At 41.0% G+C, this 13390-nt stretch overlaps 3 protein-coding genes across 5 annotated transcripts in view; 2 read left to right on the top strand and 1 right to left on the bottom strand.

Annotated features, from left to right (window-relative positions):
* The window catches only part of plch2a (phospholipase C, eta 2a), an 81018-nt gene extending 75393 nt beyond the window's left edge, over positions 1–5625 (bottom strand). Inside the window, exons 1-2 of one of the 3 annotated variants that reach the window (XM_037265881.1) lie at positions 5533–5625; positions 1718–2181 (exon numbers count right to left, since the gene is read on the bottom strand). In XM_037265881.1, the coding sequence (XP_037121776.1) occupies positions 1718–1850 (133 nt within the window). In that variant the 5' untranslated portion in view covers positions 1851–2181; positions 5533–5625. Of the gene's footprint in view, positions 1–1717; positions 2182–2892; positions 3043–5532 lie in introns of those variants that run through there. The other 2 variants (XM_037265862.1, XM_037265872.1) reach the window with 2 other exon arrangements.
* A 550-nt stretch (positions 5626–6175) lies between these two features.
* Positions 6176–8834, top strand: pex10 (peroxisomal biogenesis factor 10). The gene is made up of 6 exons (XM_037265913.1): positions 6176–6451; positions 6537–6617; positions 6831–7243; positions 7352–7524; positions 7719–7854; positions 8360–8834. Exons 1-6 carry the CDS (start codon positions 6340–6342, stop codon positions 8426–8428), a joined length of 984 nt encoding a protein of 327 aa, XP_037121808.1. The 5' UTR covers positions 6176–6339; the 3' UTR covers positions 8429–8834.
* A 638-nt stretch (positions 8835–9472) lies between these two features.
* On the top strand, positions 9473–13015 carry LOC119131434 (renin binding protein). The gene is made up of 11 exons (XM_037265911.1): positions 9473–9578; positions 10005–10111; positions 10212–10287; positions 10354–10429; positions 11006–11184; positions 11272–11499; positions 11914–11995; positions 12116–12291; positions 12364–12495; positions 12592–12679; positions 12772–13015. The coding sequence occupies exons 2-11, from the start codon at positions 10011–10013 to the stop codon at positions 12843–12845; spliced, it is 1212 nt and encodes a 403-aa protein (XP_037121806.1). The 5' UTR covers positions 9473–9578; positions 10005–10010; the 3' UTR covers positions 12846–13015.
* Positions 13016–13390: the final 375 nt, after the last annotated feature.

Genomic DNA, 13390 nt, shown 5'->3' with positions numbered 1-13390 from the left:
AATGATTTTTTTCAAAGTGTTTACAAAACTAATTTACATGACGTGACTAAAAGACAGCAAAAAAAGTGATAAACGGCTCATTTATGTCAAAATTTGAACCGCGCTCATTACTTAGCGACCCGTTATCCATCTGTGATGGCACACACCATCAAATTCCAAATTGCACCCATTTGGATGGCCAAGTAGATCACTTGTGGGCACAAATTGAACAGAATGGTACTGTTGACTACTTATCTCATGCTTCCTCTGAATAATATAACATGCTAAATTGCGGACGTAAAGGTCACGGTCAATAAAGATTACATGGATGCAAAACAGCTGCACTGCATGATTGACTTAACTCAGCAAAGTGATCGATTAAAGTGTTTCTCCAATAAATGATAGCCAATGTAAAAAAGCAGTGCGTTTATCCAACAAAAATATTCTCTTGGACTTCCCACCAGATTTAAACCTCATCTGTGTGTGTTCAAGAAATGACGCTTGACTGATAATACTTCCTTGACCTTTGAATTTGCTCCCTTGTTGTTTCATTGCTTATGGAGTACCATTAGTATCTCCATCCTGGAAATAATCTTTTTTTCTTTTAGTTGGCCCAATAAGGCTGTAATGATGAAACGACTGCTAGACCAAAAGGCGGAACTCGAGCTCATACAGGTTAAATCAAATCCCCTGAAACAAACTGCCTTCCATTTACAGGAGTTTAATTGTTCCATTTTCCCAAGATGAGAAACAGCAACACAGAGTAGCACAGATTTGGCTGTTTTGATGTAATCATAACAAAGGAGCAATACATTTGAAGGCCATTATTTCTTCTTTCACCTGAAGCAGCAGAATGCAGAAAAAAATATGCACACAATATGATCATGTGTAGCATTTTGCTTCTTTTTTTATTTCCTTTCTATTCTGGCACAACTGATGATCAGAAAGTAGCAGAAGCAGGAAACATAAATAGTGGCTGTCCAGCCAGAGACGCTAAAATGCTGTCATGCTGCTTCTTTCAAGGAAATACATTTGGAAACAACAACGACCAAGAATGACGGGGGGGAAATACTTTGGCCCCAACAACTACAATGCCACAAATTGAAAATAGTTTTCTATGGAAATAGGTCATAGGTTGCAATATAGAAAAATCCAGTCTTCAAAAAAACAAAAACAATTTCACCTGCACAACTAAATTGAATTTTTTCCATCTTTTCAAGAGTGGATGGAAATATAAATAAGTGACATAATGCTTTTGTGCTAACATTGAATCACAGTGATAATAGACAACCTTCAGGCTTCTACTACAAAGACTAAAAAAAAGAAAGTCAAAAGAAAGTCAGTCAGAACATCTGCAATGTAAGAAGGCTGCAACAGTGGCACTTTAAATGGTGGCAGATGTGTCCCATTTAACACGAGTGTGGATGTGAAATGTTCATTCTGAACATAGCCACGCAGTTATAACTGGGTGTGCACACTTGTGCAACCACATTATTTCATGTTTTTGTGTGCTTTTTTTGCATACAAATAAAAAGCTGTTTGTAATCCAATGCAAGAGTTTCCTTTGTTTACCAACAACCAGGTAAAAGTCAACACCTAAGCACAACTAACAACGTAATAGAACCATTACACATTTACATCACAATCCGTAATAACAATACACCCTGATAAGTTTTCCAACAGCAGACATCATTTGAATATTATAGCTCAACAAAAAGAAAAAGGAGTGAACACTTACCGACATTGATGACATTGGCTGACAGAAAGTGCCTGCAGGGGAGTCCGGCCATGCTCAGGGACGAGTCGCCATCAGTGGTCATGGTACTCCTTGATCTCAGTGACAAGTTTGGTGATTCCTTCACCATTGCCATTCTAACTCCTCCAGGTCGTAAAGGTTGAGTTGCAAACGTTGGTGTCAAAACACTGTTGACACTGTTTTTGAAGCTGACCTCACTTCCAGGTGATTGGTTTTTTTTTGTGAGTTATCTCTCTAAGTGGGAAAAAATCAAAACGTTTCTGAGTATATTCCCATAGTATGGAGAAAATGGTGATAAAAAGGAAGACTGGGAAAAAAAAAAGAACAAAAGAGGAGAGAATTCTTTATTGTCTTTCCTCTTTGGTAGGCAGAGTGCTCTGAGCCAGAAAAGAACCTTGTTCAGTTGATTGTTTCAGGGCACCAAGCGGCTCCAGTCCCCTGCATCACTGCCAGAGTGAAACACACAAAAGAAGCACATGAGAAACACATTTAAAACGAGTGCAACAACAAATGTTTGAGGATTATCTGATGAATAAGCACTGTGGTCGGTTGCTGTCTTACAAATGGAGATGCCTCGTGAAAAGTTCTGTGTTAAACCATGTTGCATGCATGTTCACTGAAGCTACAAGAAAGTATGTTGGTAGGGACACATCTAAAAAAACATTGTCAAGCAGAAGCTCAATTTAACCTGGATTTTCATCAAAAATTCTGGAGAATGTCACTTCAGGTACATTTTTTTCAAAATTATATGGACATCTATGACATTTAAGGGTAATGTAGAGTGATAATAGTTTGTAATTATATTGAAGTGTTTTGGGATTGCAATTAGTGGTACATTTACATTTTTAAAATTTCAATGTAGGCACTTTCAAATATTTTAGGTGGCCCTCAGTAACTTTTGATTTGACAACAAAAAATGCATAAACGGAAACATAAATAGTAAATAAATAAGTAAATAAATACATACATACGTACATACATACACAAGGTTAGAAATTCAATTTACACAGTTTTGAAAACAGAACATGGAGAAGAGAAACATTAAGATGTTTGTGTGTGGAACACAAAGTTGGTACAAGAAGTTACATTTGAAAACATATCAGGATGCGAGACAAAAAGTTTATGCGGATCTATTTCACCATGACAACTCTTTTTACCTCTCCTTTGCTTACGTTCCACTTTGGTCCGTCTCATGAAAAGGTCAAATTCCCTTCTGGAAATCTTTAGTAGGCTTTGCGAGATCTGCCACCATGCACACCAAGTCCACACAATGACTGTGTGTGGGTGTGCATGTGTGTGTGCATGTGTGTGTGTTGTGATGGAGGTGGGGTTTGCTTGATGTGGTGGGCAGACTGGAGAGCATGTTGAGAACTGTTTGTCAGAGGTTGGTCGGCAGATAGTTTAGGCTGCAGGTCAGGGCATGTCCTTGTTACCGGCGAACAAATTTTTGGTCTCCACTGGAAAACTGTGTGGGCCTGTCCTGAATGTAAACTAGTATTTCAGACATAGATATGCTGCCAGGATTTTTGAATTGCTATCCATTTGTTTGTTGCTCACTCAAAATATTTATGGGATGCATTTAAGCCATCTCATGGGTGAATTGGACTACTCTCTGGACTGGTCATCAACCAGTCGCAGGCCACATATAGACAAGCAACCGGTAGTACTCACATTCACACCTAAAAGCAGTTTAGAATAGTCAGTAAAATAATATGCATGTTTTTAGAATGAGTAAGGAAGCCAGAGCCCTGAGAGAAAAGCCATGCAAGCACAGGAAGGCCTGATTCTAACCCCAGAAATTTAGAACTGTGAGGCAGGCGCTAAATCATATTGCATGAGTTGTATCTGTCAGCTGAGTCAGCCTAAACATGCTAAGCACGGCTACTTCAAGAAGTATTCAATTTAAAATGAAACAAAGAGCTCCTGTCCTTTGTGTCTGTGTGCCAGGAAGTGAGAGACAAGCCCAAGCGTAGTCACTTCACCTCCATTGCACAACTCCAGCCGTGACTAAAGTTTCACATTGTGTCGAGTGAAACACAATAACGCACACTTGACAGGGACTCATGTTATAACTCAGAATAAACGTGCGCATCCACATTTATGGACTATAAATTGAGACGAGACTGCCGCTTGAAGAGGTGTTCAAATTAGAACACACACTTTCCATTGTGCAAGAGCAGGAGCTAACATTTATATGTTCTTAGTAAACAAGACTGCACAAAACAAAATAAAGCAGCTGTGTAGACAAAATTATTATTAAAGCAATAACTACACAGAAATGGCGTATGTGCCAAGCAGGATCATCTTAAACTGTGAAGGAGATGAGTCCTGGAGGACTTCTAACCAACTGTTTATATCGACACAAGTACCACACAAGGACTATTAAGCACTATATTTATTTTCAATACTTAATTATATTACTCAGTGCAATAACGTAAATATTTTCTCTTGACAACTGGACATCAGATCATTGCAGCCCCCCATTTGTAATCCGTTTAACCTTTTGACGCGAGCTAAAATGTTCCCAAAAGATTGGAACTTGAATGGAACACTGGAAAGTCGATCATCGAACTGCACCCTTCCATTTTTCACTGTCAGTGTCCACATCAGTTCCCCCGCAGAGCGATCCAGTACACCAGCGGGAGTGCTCTCCAACTCCATTAAGGATGGCTACTCTGCCTTTCCCAGCTGACTTTGAGCGAGCGTGGAATGGTTGCCAGACGGTCGCAGCCTGTTCACTCAGATGGTTTGCCAAAGTTTCTAATTCATTATGAATAGCAGACTGGGTATCTGATGCTGCTTCTTCTCAAATGATGTTGTCTACACAGCTGGCGTCCCCGCACGCTTCCTTTTCCTTCCAGTTGTTTCTGTATGCAAGGTACAAAATGGTGAAGCAAGAGTCTTGACCAAGACAAGAAGGTTTGATCAAATTACTCTGACACTGGTCAACTTGCAGGTTTCAGCTCCACTTGACTCTTAAACCACACGCAAGCCTGTTTTAATGCAGATTATTTCCTCTTTTCCACAAATTTGTATTTTTCCTTACCTTTTTAGGAGATTAAGCTTAGGGGAAGTCACTAATATTTGTCAAGTGTGGGCTTGTGAGGCCCCTTGAGACTCTTTTGTGAGTAAAGGCTAGATAAATAAACTTGACTCAGACCAAGGGGCTTTTGTCTCAAACACACCCACCAAACTCACGATGCATGTCCAACTATAACTGGAAGTTCAGCACTACTATTGTTTAAGATTTCAGATTTGTAGATGCCCTATGTGCCATGTAAGCGACTGTCAGTCACCCTAAAGGTAATCACAACATCTCTGTGGCACCTCTTTTTTCTAAAAGGGGAAAGAAATCGGGGGTTGTCGACTTATTCTATTATACGATGCTTTCTAAGTACATGTCATTATTTGAGGAACAAGATATTGATATAAAACTGTCAAATATTAGTAGAAAGGAGAGGTCCAAACATGGGAAATAGAATTGCAAAATTGTCATGGCAAAGCTGTTTTAAATTAAAACAGAAAATCATCTCACCTAGTTACATCGGTTTTAAAAGATACACAGCACAGCACTCAAAAGAGTGAATCGTGTAACACAAGCATGCAATGCCATTTTTATCTGCAGGTGTCATCAGATCTGCTACACGGCAGTGGCGATTTAGTAAAATGGGTTTTTCAGAGCAACGGTCCACTAATACACCAACAAAAAACACACCAATGGACAACGAAACCCAATCCATTCCTTCTAAAGTGGATGTTTTGTAGTTCAAGAAGCACAAAATAACTTCAAATCTTACCTGGTGGCTTAGTTCCAGGCAGCACAGTTCCCACCCACCTGTTACTTGAGACTAACTACTTGTGAGTTGCTAGCACTGAGGGGCACGTTGGGAATACACTCTCCAGCTCCTCCCTTCACATATAAAAGCAAAGGTCAACTTCCTGGTAAGCAGGATGGGGAGCAGACTGTCCAAGGGTTATTGGGAATATGTAAATGTGGATACGATGCACCTTGCTTGCCCAGGAGCCAATACAGAGGAGACAAAGGAACTGGTTTAGCCACTTTTCAGTCTCTTCATGGAAGAGCTTTTACCAATGAATGAATTGATGATGGATGGATGAATTTTCTTAACTTTCATTGGTGGGAGAGATTATTGTGGCACATTGGAAAAAGACAAGATACTCAGGTCAGATATCAGATGGGAGTGCAGTAGAAAAAAAACATGCTGTATTTCCACCGTGAAGTTTACTTTCTAAGTAAATTAAACTTAGTTTACTTAAGTCAAAGTTTTTTTCACGTGGATATCTGTATAAACACCTCACTGTTTGCAGTACTTCAAAAGCAGTTTAGCACGTCTGGTTGCAATATATATGATAACCAGCAGATGGCGCTGTGAAGTTCTTAACCACAATATTTAACTTCCGGTCTGGTGTTTGTTTACAAAACATTAACTTCCGGCGCTTTTCCTGTTTCCATTGTCCCAGTGGAGCAGTAGCCGCAACGGCTGCTTAGAAAGGCACTATTTTATTGCGTGCTTGTACATTTGTTCCATAAAAGGCTTCGGCAAAAAGATTTGTGCATTAACATTCATCCGATGTAACTCACGATGCCCCTCGCTCCTGCCAACCAGTCTCAGCTAATTCGAGCCGGTCAGAAGGACGAGTTCTATCAAACTTTCCTTAGGAACAGCGCGAATGAAACCTTTCAAACGCTTGCCGGTGAGTTCATTCACACAAGATGTGTTTTGTCTGGTTACTTTTGAAAGTAAGCTGTTTACCTAGGTACATTTCTTCCTTTTCTGAGGATCCAAAAGGTGGCTGGACTGGAGGAAAGAAATTGAACTACTTTCAGACGTCGCTTATTTTGGTTTGACAACACTCATAGGTAGGCTGATCAAACCAATATGAAATGTATGTATTAGGTGTGCTGGGATCAATGCAGAGGTCAAATGTAATGCTTGTACATACATATGAGTCTTTTTTTTTTAAAACGTAGGTGGTTTCTTATTGGAACTATTCAAATGTAATTTGAAAAGAATCAGACATATTATATGGTACTGTCGCCCAGCCCTAATTGGTCAATTACCATCCTTGTCAGGTTACCAGACCCTGGGTGAGGAATACGCCAATATCATCCAAGTTGACCCCAGTAAAAGACGCGTTCCCTCCCCAGCAAGACGAGGCCTCTTTGTTTTCTGCCATACATTGTTGCCATACGTTTTGGACAAGCTCTTGGTCTGCTTGGAGAATGAGCTCGAAGGCGCACAGGAGACTAGCTGCGGTGTCAGACGGCGGCAGGCTGCATCGGGGCCGTGGAGCCTGGAACTGTGGTTGAGGAGATGCATCCGGAGGGCGGTGGGACTGTTGTCAGAGCGCCAGAGGATAAAGTGTTTGCCGGCTGTGTTTGTCCTCCAGCAGACAGTGACCCTCCTCCACAGATTCCATGTGGCTCTCTTTTACGTCAGCGGCATTTTCTATCAACTGTCCAAGAGGACTTCTGCAATCAGCTATGTAAGTCTCTGGAATCAATAATTGACACATGAAGGGAATGTTTTTCCTGATTTCTTATGAAAAGTATTTTCCATATAAGTATTAAGAATTGTGTGAATGCTTTTGCAGCTGCGTGTTTCAGGGCCTCAGAGCGATGACAGGTCCATTAGGAGCAGCTACAGGCTGCTGGGAGCCATCTCGCTCATCCAGCTGCTCATCACAGTATGTCTGCAGCTCAACAACTTTAGACAAAGGCAGCGAGCCAGACAGGAATGGAAGCTCCAGAGGAACCTCACGGGCAGGTAAACTAATTGTGATAAGACTTCTCGCAATGCGGTTTGTATATTAGGAATAAAATGGAATAAACTAATCAAATGGATAGGGGCGGGCTTTTCAAATGAGCAATGAGTGTTCCCTCTGACTGTACATGGATAGAATTGCCAATGTTGAGTGGTCAACAGTGTGTTACAACAATCTTTTTTTTTTCCTTTTTCAGTCCACAGCAAACCCAGAAGACAAAGTCCTCGCCCAGTCGCTGCATCCTCTGCCTGGAGGAACGCAGACATCCAACCTCTACCCCCTGCGGGCACCTCTTCTGCTGGGAGTGTATCACAGAGTGGTGCAACACCAAGGTAGGGCCCACGTCAGGACCATCATCACAATCTCTCAAAGGGGACATATTAAAGAACATTAACTTTTAAACTTCTCTGTAACTCTAGAATATTTTCTCTGTAAATATTTGAGTCTCTCAGCAAGGGTCGAATTACATATGATGTTACTTCACCTATTCATGTGAGTTTCTCTGAAACCTATCCTCGATTTTTGATGAATAATTCAGCTGCTATTCAATGAATAACCTTTTTGCGTGCTAACTCTGGAGATGACACAAGATGGCGCCAAAACGCTAAATCGATTGATAAAATCATTGCATGTCAGAGGGTAGCTAAATTTAGCCTACATGCGTTTTATCAAAATCATATCCTCATAATATTTGTTTTTAAGGGAAATTGTTATGGGATCAAATGTCGTATTTTGTGTCTGAGGCGAGAAGAACTCAACACTGTCAAGTTGCTTCATGCGTGTATACTATTGTAATCATTCCATCATGTGTGTCCGTATTTTCTTGACTGCATACAGGCCGAGTGCCCACTGTGCCGTGAGAAGTTCCAGCCTCGTCGACTAGTGTACCTGAGGAACTACAGCTAGAAGACTCGTTTCATTTAAAAATATATGAATGACAGATGCTTCCAAGGATCTCCAACAAAAAAATCATAATTTAAAGACTATTTTCCATCTTGTAACTTTCTCTGTCTCAAATTATATTCAGTACACACTGTAGGTCCGATTTTTTTAAATGATGATTGTGCCTTTTTTTATAAAAAAGAAATGTGAGAGTTCTATTTTTGATTGCATCAGTCAATAATACTGAAACAACTGTTTGATTGGAGCTTATAGTATAATTTACTAAATTCAGTAATCCACTATGATTTTCTTTATTGAATGAGTACAATAGATGAAAGAAAGTGATCTGTTTAATGGGAATGTCCATAAAACATCGTGGAACAAACAGCGTCTGTCAAACAGCATCTGTCAAAATAAAAATTCTATTCTTCTATTGGTTGTTTCTTGTCGGTTTAATGTGACAGGCAAATGTCTAATATGACAGGCTAACTCATTCCTGGGCAGGGAGGTCAGGGGCAGACACAAGATCAATTGTTGTCAACGTGCTGGGCAGTCTTGCATTGATGCAACACCAACAGTCTGGAAACGAGTCAGTCAGGATAAATACAGTATGGCTGGCTGGCAGAGTGGAGGAGTGAGTGGAAAAACGCTAGGAGAGCACAACATTGACTAATTGCATTTCACAGTCGGATGGAAATATCCATCCATCAATTGACTATATTATCATGTTTTGGGCTGTGGGGAGCTGGATCCCATCCCATATTTGCCAAGTCCTATACCTTGCCTGCATTTTTTTTTTCCAAATATAGACAAAAATAATAAATTTTTATTTGATTTGTTCATTTCGGCAAGTACATAATCAACATTCATGAGAATTTCATTTTACATTATGTTATACATGACTTGTCAAAAAGGGAGGCGGGCTGAAGCAAATTCGAATTCTACGAGTCAAACAATATTTAGAAGGTAAAACCCAAACTTTTTCGTATCAAACTCTCGCTGTGACCGATACATCCAAGCGCCACGTTCCGGTCGTCACAGACGCGATCCACTTCTGGTTGTTGTGCGTAATCACGTGACAGCCCCAGCGAGTGCGGAGCGAGAGACAGTGAGTGAGACGGCAGGCAGGATCCGCTGGTGAGATCCACTCCAACTCTGTCCTCTATTCGTGCAGGTAACGATTCGATTCACGAAGACAGCTTATGTGTTGATTCTTATGGAAGCATGTTGGTTTATCTAACACGTCGAGTAGTGTCGTCACGGCAGTTTTCCATTGCAAATGATGTCCAAATGCAACTCCTTTTACTCGTGGTGGTTTGCAAACTAAGGGAAAAAAAACATCCGGATATCCAGCCCTCAATCACGTGAACTTCACCACCGCTGAATGCAACAAGCGATCTAATATTAATGAATTAAGCACATTAGACATTTCTATTTGCTGGAGCTTGAATATTTTATTTATGCTGATAATGCTAAACGGGTTATGTCACACAACCTTCTCATTGGAATGTGCCTCAGGTAGAATATACAAACTCGGATGAAGCCACAGATCAATTTTACAGACATGGTTAACTACATGGTCTACTATTTCCTTTCAAAGAGAACCATGTCGGTGCTGAAACTGGAGGAGTGTCGAGAGAAGATTCGCAACGAATTGAACAAAGTCGTGGACTTCTGGTTGAAATACTCCCAAGACACAGTTTATGGGTACGGTAGCCACCCCTGCTTGCTACTAAGAAGAACATCTAACTTGAGTATTGATGAGTGGTGGCCAGTCCCGTTGATTGCTGCTTGCTTCCTGTTTCAGGGGCTATTTCAATTGTATTGGGAAAAATGGGACGGTTTATGATGAGCTGAAATATGTCTGGCTGCAGGGAAGACAGGTAAGCCTTTGTCAAGCATGTAGTCAACTCTTTACAGTCATCTTAACCAATCTTGCTCTTTCCCAGGTGTGGATGTACTGTCGCTTGTACCGAACAATGGATCGATTCCGTCGGCCTGACATCCTTGAAGCAGCCAAAGCTGGTATGACCACTTAGTGAGAGTTACAAAACATGTCTGACCATTGTTTTATAATCAAGTGCGATTTCACAACCAAAGTCGTCAAAACCTTCCGCCGTTGTGACTGTTTTCTTTTTACGGCTGTACAATTGACCCTATTGATGACATCACAGATGGGATCATGGACTTCTATCTGAAGTTTCAAATCAGAAGATCAGATCACAGTCTGTTTCAGTATGCAAAATAGGGCGTTATCTATGTAAAATCCCCCTTCCGCTTATACTCACCAAAATAGACATTGCACAATTTACACTTGCTGTATCTGCACTCCGCCTCGAACATTTGCTGCATGTTTTGTGTTGCCTTGAGTAAAAACCAAAGTATATCAAACTCCTAGCATTCAGACAGACCATATGAAAAGTCTACACACCCTTGTTTAAATGCAATTTTTTGTGACATTAAACCGTAAGACCAATATTTCAAAACTTTTTCTGACCTGTGACCTGAGAGGAAGTAAAATGAAACAACGGAAACCTTGTGGCTGCAGAAGTGGGTTAGGGTTAGTTCAGTCTACTATTACTACTTTCCTGTATTTTTCAGGAGGGACTTTCCTCAGGAAGTTTGCTCGTGTTTCCAGCGGCGACGGTCAGATGAAGTGCGCGTTCTGTTTAACACGAGATGGTAAAACAGTGAAAGTACAGCGAACCATATTCAGTGAGTGTTTCTACGTCATGGCCATGGATGAGCTGAGCAGAGTCACTGGTGACACGGATATGCAGGTACAAAAACAACAAATTACACATGTCCGCTCATCTGGATAGCAGAAAGTAACCGAGCAAACATTTGACTACTTCTGTTGATCCCAGCTCGAGGCTGAAAAGATGATGGCGCAGCTGATCTTCTGGGTTCAGGTTGACCCAACAGGTTTGGGGAGACCCACGCTACCCGGCGACACACACACCAACAGCATGGCGGTTCCGATGATGCTGATGTGTCTAGTGCAGCAACTCACTGAAGGTCGTGGTCAGGAAGCCGTCCTCAAGTACAAAAAGTTGAGCTGCTGGTGTGTGCAGCAGATTCTCCAGCATGTTCAGGTTAGAACAAAGCTGTAATGTACTTTGCAAAAATTCCTAGACCACAATCATTTTGGACATAGTACGGTAGATACCATCAGAGGTGTCAAATCCAGGTCCAGAGAGTAGAAACTCTGCCGCAGTTTGGTTTTAGCCACAAGTCATGCTAATTAACTAGCAGGTAAACAAGCAGAAACTTAACATACCGGCTTGGTTGGTTAAAAGCATCTGGTTAAAGCCAAACTGCGGCATGGGTTTTACTTTCTGGACCTGGCTTTGAAAATGACTTGGGCTACTTTAACCGGAATATATTGCTGTCAGATCCTGGTTGGTTATCGTGGACCAGCTGCATCCTACAGCTAAGCTAGCTAGCTATGTAGGAGATGTCTTTTTCTTATCTGCTAAACCAAACCCATATTTATTCCGTTTGTACAGCGAGACGGCACAGCTATCTTGGAAAATGTGTCATTGGAGGGGGCGGAGCTACCAGGTTGTCAAGGCCGACTGCAGAATCCAGGTAAATGATCCACTGTCATGCAGGTAATGGATTAAACATAATTCGCTCTTTAGCTCAACTTCAGTAACGTCACATTTCCTATTTTTTATTTTACGTTTCATTCTCACAATGCCGATTTAGGCCACGCCTTGGAAGCAGGCTGGTTCCTGCTTCAATATGCTTCTCAATGTGGGGACAAGGAGCTGCAGGAAAAAGCCATCAATAAGTTTGTGGAGTTACCCTTTGAATACGGCTGGGATAAACAACACGGTGGCCTCTTCTACTTCCTGGATGTGGATGGCCACTGTCCCACTCAGGCAATGCACTCTGAGATTTTATTTGCATTTGTTGCGTGGTAATAAATCTTCTCTTTTGGTGTGTTTGAGCAGTTGGAGTGGAGTATGAAACTGTGGTGGCCTCACTGCGAGGCTCTTATTGCCTTCCTCATGGCCTACAGCCAAACCAAAAGACCCAGACTCCTAGAGAGTTTCTATCAAATTTATGACTACACATTTACTCATGTGAGTATTGTATCAAACTTTGCAAAACAACTCATCAAGTGTGATCGTGTTTTGCTTTACATTTCTTGAATTGACGTCCGAGTTTTGTGTGTGCAGTTTTCTGATGCCCAACATGGGGAATGGTTTGGTTATTTGTCACAAGATGGAAAAGTAGTTCTGGATTTTAAAGGAGGTCCCTATAAAGGTGAGAATAACATTGATGTGGAGTATTGTTGAATGAGTTCCAAAATTCTGATATTGAAATAAATTCCTCTGGAAACTTTCTGTTCCCTACAGGATTCTTCCATGTACCACGCTGCCTGTATATGTGTGAGCGTATTCTGGATGATCTGCTGAATAACGCAGTGTGAGCTTGTTCTTCATTGTGTTAAAATGGGACTTTTTTTTTTTTTTAAACGGTTGCAAATCAAGCTTTATTGAATGTATTTTTAAAGCGTTATAATTGTTTTGTGTTACTTGTTTTACATATTGTCAGTTGCAGATTAATCATGAAATAAAAATTGCTTCTGATGAACCTGTCCATCCGCCTACCTCGTCTATCATTTTGCTTGTTGTTGTTTGCTTGTTGCACATTTGGCTATTTGGAATTGAACTAACCGAACATGCATGTAGAGAGAAGTTAGAGTGTCGGGCGATAAAAACAAATTTCACACAGAAAGTCGTGGCTTGTCCTCAGGCTGTCATTTTCCTCTTTAAAAAAAACGGTTTACAGGTCACATTCAAGGGGGAAATTGTTTAGAAATGAATAGTGTGATAGTTTTGCATTAAACTTGAAAGGGGCTGGAGCCATTATAAAGCCACTGAATCCGAACAGTAAACATAATCAATATAACAATTATGTAAATGGTCAGTGTCCCGAAAAAAAAGAACGTCCAGACCCTGAATGGCCCGCGGA

The sequence above is a fragment of the Syngnathus acus genome, chromosome 2 (assembly GCF_901709675.1).
Source record: "Syngnathus acus chromosome 2, fSynAcu1.2, whole genome shotgun sequence".
Classification (NCBI taxonomy): domain Eukaryota; kingdom Metazoa; phylum Chordata; class Actinopteri; order Syngnathiformes; family Syngnathidae; genus Syngnathus; species Syngnathus acus.
Note: the sequence above shows the minus strand (reverse complement) of the source record. Positions and strands in the feature narration are given on the sequence as shown.